The following is a 6,000-nucleotide window of genomic DNA, read 5'->3' on the forward strand; positions in this document are numbered from 1 at the left end:
TCTGTGTGTGCGCGTGTCTGTGTGTGTGTGTGCGTGACTGTGTGTGTGCGTGACTGTGTGTGTGCGTGACTGTGTGTGTGCGTGACTGTGTGTGTGCGTGTCTGCGTGCGTGTCTGCGTGCGTGTCTGTGCGTGTCTGTGCGTGCGTGTCTGTGCGTGCGTGTCTGTGCGTGCGTGTCTGTGTGTGTGCGCCTGTCTGTGTGCGCGCGTGTCTGTACGTGCGTGTGTGTCTGTGTGTGTGCGTGTGTGTGTATGTGCATGTCAGTGAGTGTGTCAGTGAGTGCGTCAGTGCGTGTGCGTGTGTTAGTGCATTTGCCACTGTGTGTGTCGGGGAGGGTAGTTACTCAGGGTCTGGTTTGGGGGTCTCAGTGTGTGTGTCGGGGAGGGTAGTTACTCGGGGTCTGGTTTGGGGGTCTCAGTGTGTGTGTGTCGGGGAGGGGAGTTACTCGGGGTCTGGTTTGGGGGTCTCAGTGTGTCAGTGTGTGTGTTGGGGAGGGTAGTTACTCGGGGTCTGGTTTGGGGGTCCCAGTGTGTCAGTGTGTGTCGGGGAGGGTAGTTACTCGGGGTCTGGTTTGGGGGTCTCAGTGTGTCAGTGTGTGTCGGGGAGGGTAGTTACTCGGGGTCTGGTTTGGGGGTCTCAGTGTGTCAGTGTGTGTCGGGGAGGGTAGTTACTCGGGGTCTGGTTTGGGGGTCTCAGTGTGTCGGTGTGTGTCGGGGAGGGGAGTTACTTGGGGTCTGGTTTGGGGGTCTCAGTGTGTGTGTGTCGGGGAGGGTAGTTACTCGGGGTCTGGTTTGGGGGTCTCAGTGTGTGTGTGTCGGGGAGGGGAGTTACTCGGGGTCCGGTTTGGGGGTCTCAGTGTGTGTGTTGGGGAGGGTAGTTACTCGGGGTCTGGTTTGGGGGTCTCAGTGTGTGTGTGTCGGGGAGGGGAGTTACTCGGGGTCTGGTTTGGGGGTCTCAGTGTGTCAGTGTGTCGGGGAGGGTAGTTCCTCGGCGTCAGGTTTGGGGGTCTCAGTGTGTGTGTGTCGGGGAGGGGAGTTACTCGGGGTCTGGTTTGGGGGTCTCAGTGTGTCAGTGTGTGTGTCGGGGAGGGGAGTTACTCAGGGTCTGGTTTGGGGGTCTCAGTGTGTGTGTGTCGGGGAGGGTAGTTACTCGGGGTCTGGTTTGGGGGTCTCAGTGTGTGTGTGTCGGGGAGGGTAGTTACTCGGGGTCTGGTTTGGGGGTCTCAGTGTGTGTGTGTCGGGGAGGGGAGTTACTCGGGGTCTGGTTTGGGGGTCTCAGTGTGTGTGTGTCGGGGAGGGTAGTTACTCGGGGTCTGGTTTGGGGGTCTCAGTGTGTGTGTGTCGGGGAGGGGAGTTACTCGGGGTCTGGTTTGGGGGTCTCAGTGTGTGTGTGTCGGGGAGGGTAGTTCCTCGGGGTCTGGTTTGGGGGTCTCAGTGTGTGTGTGTCGGGGAGGGTAGTTACTCGGGGTCTGGTTTGGGGGTCTCAGTGTGTGTGTCGGGGAGGGTAGTTACTCGGGGTCTGGTTTGGGGGTCTCAGTGTGTGTGTGTCGGGGAGGGGAGTTACTCGGGGTCTGGTTTGGGGGTCTCAGTGTGTCAGTGTGTCGGGGAGGGTAGTTACTCGGGGTCAGGTTTGGGGGTCTCAGTGTGTCAGTGTGTGTGTCGGGGAGGGTAGTTACTCAGGGTCTGGTTTGGGGGTCTCAGTGTGTCAGTGTGTGTGTTGGGGAGGGTAGTTACTCGGGGTCTGGTTTGGGGGTCTCAGTGTGTGTGTCGGGGAGGGTAGATACTCGGGGTCTGGTTTGGGGGTTTCAGTGTGTGTGTGTTGGGGAGGGTAGTTACTCGGGGTCTGGTTTGGGGGTCTCGGTGTGTGTGTGTCGGGGAGGGTAGTTACTCGGGGTCTGGTTTGGGGGTCTCAGTGTGTGTGTGTGTCAGGGAGGGTAGTTACTCGGGGTCTGGTTTGGGGGTTTCAGTGTGTGTGTGTTGGGGAGGGTAGTTACTCGGGGTCTGGTTTGGGGGTCTCAGTGTGTGTGTGTGTCAGGGAGGGTAGTTACTCGGGGTCCGGTTTGGGGGTCTCAGTGTGTGTGTCGGGGAGGGTAGTTACTCGGGGTCTGGTTTGGGGGTCTCAGTGTGTGTGTGTCGGGGAGGGGAGTTACTCGGGGTCTGGTTTGGGGGTCTCAGTGTGAGTGTCGGGGAGGGTAGTTACTCGGGGTCCGGTTTGGGGGTCTCAGTGTGTGTGTCGGGGAGGGTAGTTACTCGGGGTCTGGTTTGGGGGTCTCAGTGTGTGTGTGTCGGGGAGGGGAGTTACTCGGGGTCTGGTTTGGGGGTCTCAGTGTGTGTGTCGGGGAGGGTAGTTACTCGGGGTCCGGTTTGGGGGTCTCAGTGTGTGTGTCGGGGAGGGGAGTTACTCGGGGTCTGGTTTGGGGGTCTCAGTGTGTGTGTGTCGGGGAGGGGAGTTACTCGGGGTCTGGTTTGGGTGTCTCAGTGTGTGTGTGTCGGGGAAGGTAGTTACTCGGGGTCTGGTTTGGGGGTCTCAGTGTGTGTGTGTCGGGGAGGGGAGTTACTCGGGGTCTGGTTTGGGGGTCTCAGTGTGAGTGTCGGGGAGGGTAGTTACTCGGGGTCCGGTTTGGGGGTCTCAGTGTGTGTGTCGGGGAGGGTAGTTACTCGGGGTCCGGTTTGGGGGTCTCAGTGTGTGTGTCGGGGAGGGGAGTTACTCGGGGTCTGGTTTGGGGGTCTCAGTGTGTGTGTGTCGGGGAGGGGAGTTACTCGGGGTCTGGTTTGGGTGTCTTAGTGTGTGTGTGTCGGGGAGGGTAGTTACTCGGGGTCTGGTTTGGGGGTCTCAGTGTGTGTGTGTCGGGGAGGGGAGTTACTCGGGGTCTGGTTTGGGGGTCTCAGTGTGTGTGTGTGTCGGGGAGGGTAGTTACTCGGGGTCTGCTTTGGGGGTCTCAGTGTGTCAGTGTGAGTGTCGGGGAGGGTAGTTCCTCGGGGTCAGGTTTGGGGGTTCCCGCTCTCTCAGTTGCTCTGTTAGCCACTGTTTGCCCTCCAGGTGCAGACCCTCTGGACACAATGAACGAACACAACATCGACTCAGTCGCTGGAGTTCTTAAACTGTATTTCCGGGGTCTCAATAAAGCCATCTTCCCCGCGGAGTCCTTCAGCCACTTTCTGAGCTGTGTCGGTAAGTGCCAGTCCCCTATCTACCCGTCCATCCACTCCCTCCTACATTTACCCTCTCCTGTACCCCTGTTAACCCCTCAAATCACCCCTTCCCCTGGTGTCCCTGCACTGTGGGGCCCTTCCTCTGGTGTCCCTGCACCGTGGGGCCCTTCCCCTGGTGCCCCTGCACCGTGGGGCCCTTCCCCTGGTGTCCCTGGACTGTGGGGCCCTTCCCCTGGTGCCCCTGCACCGTGGGGCCCTTCCCCTGGTGTCCCTGCACTGTGGGGTCCTTCCCCTGGTGTCCCTGCACCGTGGGGCCCTTCCCCATGTGTCTCTGCGCTGTGGGGCCCTTCCCCTGGTGTCGCTGCACCGTGGGCCCTTCCCCTGGTGTCCCTGCACCGTGGGACCTTCCCCTGGTGCCCCTGCACCGTGGGACCTTCCCCTGGTGCCCCTGCACCGTGGGGCCCTTCCCCTGGTGTCCCTGCACCGTGGGACCTTCCCCTGGTGTCCCTGCGCCGTGGGGCCCTTCCCCTGGTGCTGCTGCATGGTGGGACTTCGCTCAGGCATTTATTTATTGACTCTCCCGCTCCTTGTTGCAGAGGCGGAGAACATGTTGGAACGAGCCTACAAGATTAAGGAAGTGATGGCAACTCTGGAACCGTCAGTTATTGTCGTCCTGCGATACCTCTTTGCATTCTTAAATCAGTAAGTCTGGGGGCTGCGAGGGAGCAGTATTCATAGAATCCCCTACAGTGCAGAAGGAGGCCATTCGGCCCATCGAGTCTGCACCGACCGCAATCCCACCCAGCCCCTATCCCCATAACCCCACATATTTACCCTGCTAATCCCTCTGACACTAAGGGGCAATTTAGCACAGACAATCCATCTAATTCGCACATCTTTGGAGTGTGGGAGGAAACCGGAGCACCCGGAGGAAACCCACGCAGACACGGGGAGAATGTGCAAACTCCACACAGCCAGTGACCCGAGCCGGGATTCGAACCCGGGTCCCTGGCGCTGTGAGGCAGCAGTGCTTGCGGGGCATGGTGCCCAGTGTGAGGGACCCCATCAATCTGCCCCTGGGGACCCCTGCACTCTGCCCCGGGGACCCCCTCACTTTGCCCCCGGGTACCGCCCTCACTCTGCCCCCAGGGAACCCCCTCACTCTGGCCCCAGGGAACCCCCTCACTCTGGCCCCAGGGAACCCCCTCACTCTGCCTCCAGGGTACCCCCTCACTCTGCCCCCAGGGTACCCCCCTCACTCTGGCCCCAGGGTACCCCCTCACTCTGCCCCCAAGGTACCCCCTCACTCTGCCCCCAGGGAACCCCCTCACTCTGGCCCCAGGGAACCCCCTCACTCTGGCCCCAGGGAACCCCCTCACTCTGCCTCCAGGGTACCCCCTCACTCTGCCCCCAGGGTACCCCCCTCACTCTGGCCCCAGGGTACCCCCTCACTCTGCCCCCAAGGTACCCCCTCACTCTGCCCCCAGGGAACCCCCTCACTCTGGCCCCAGGGAACCCCCTCACTCTGCCTCCAGGGTACCCCCTCTCTCTGCCCCCAAGGTACCCCCTCACTCTGCCCCCAGGGAACCCCCTCACTCTGGCCCCAGGGAACCCCCTCACTCTGCCTCCAGGGTACCCCCTCACTCTGCCCCCAAGGTACCCCCTCACTCTGCCCCCAGGGAACCCCCTCACTCTGGCCCCAGGGAACCCCCTCACTCTGCCCCCGGGGGCCCCCCTCACTCTGCAACCAGAAAACCCCGTCACTCTGCCCCCAGAAAATCCCCTCACTATGTCCCCGGGGACCCCCCTCACTCAGCCCCTGGGGGCCCCCCTCACTCTGCCCCCAGGGGCCCCCCTCACTCTGCCCCCGGGGACCCCCCTCACTTTGCCCCCGGGGACCCCCTTCACTCTGCCCCCGGGGACCCTCCCCACTCTGCCCTCACCCCACAGCCCTCACTGTGTGACAAATATGGGAATCCAGTCAGAGTTAATCTAAACCCTTTAACAAACTCTGGGATCCATCTTCAGCTGGGCACGGTGTCCAGTTCTGGACTCCGAACTACAGGAAGGGTGTTGAGGCCTCTGGGGAGGGGAGCGTCCGGAAGGAGATTTACCCGGTACGCTTCCAGGGGATGAGAGGACTTCAGTTAATGTTGGAGAGAGAGAGACTGGGAGAAGCTGGGATCGTTCTCCTCGGAGCGGGGAAGGTTAAGGGGGAGATTGAATCGAGGCAGTCACTATCGCGAGGGGGTCTCGATCGAGTGAATGGGGAGAAAGTGTTTCCCAGCGGTAGGAGGGTGGGGAACCAGAGAGCGAGGGAGGGGGAGACACAGAGTGAAGAGAATCGGTAAATGAACCAGAGGCCGGGGGGGGAGAGATGGGGAGAATTTTACTGACACGGCGAGTTGTTGTGATCTGGAAGGCGCTGCCTGAGAGGGCGGTGGGAGCAGATTCACCCTCAGAAAGGGGGAGAAATACGGGGAGGGGGAAAATTCACAGAGAGATAGGGGAACGAGGGGGGAGATTGGGATTAATTGGACAGATCTTTCACAGAGCCAGCAGAGTTACAATGGGCCGAATGGCCACCTCCTGTTCCTCACAATTTTGCTTTTTCAAAAATGTATTCACGAGATGTGGGTGTCGCTGGCTGGACCCTACATTTACTCCCCATCCCTAATTGCCCCGTGAGGAGGTGGTGGTGGATGAGCCGCCATCTTGAACCCACTGCAGTCTCCATGTGGTGTAGGTACACCCACAGCGCTGTTAGGGAGGGAGTTCCAGGATTTTGACCCCAGCCACAGTGAAGGAACGGCCGATATATTTCCCAGTCGGGATGGTGAGTGACTCA

The 6,000-nt window shown here is 60.6% G+C and overlaps 1 protein-coding gene across 1 annotated transcript in view; it reads left to right on the forward strand.

Annotated features, from left to right (window-relative positions):
• The window catches only part of LOC144488267 (SLIT-ROBO Rho GTPase-activating protein 3-like), a gene marked incomplete at its 5' end in the record, with an annotated part of 48,355 nt that overhangs the window by 23,096 nt on the left and 19,259 nt on the right, over nt 1-6,000 (forward strand). The window contains 2 exons of the mRNA XM_078206308.1: nt 3,040-3,171; nt 3,749-3,854. Coding sequence (XP_078062434.1) covers nt 3,040-3,171; nt 3,749-3,854 — 238 coding nt within the window. The remainder of the gene's footprint in view (nt 1-3,039; nt 3,172-3,748; nt 3,855-6,000) is intronic.

This window comes from Mustelus asterias, unplaced genomic scaffold, assembly GCF_964213995.1.
Source record: "Mustelus asterias unplaced genomic scaffold, sMusAst1.hap1.1 HAP1_SCAFFOLD_1426, whole genome shotgun sequence".
Lineage (NCBI taxonomy): Eukaryota > Metazoa > Chordata > Chondrichthyes > Carcharhiniformes > Triakidae > Mustelus > Mustelus asterias.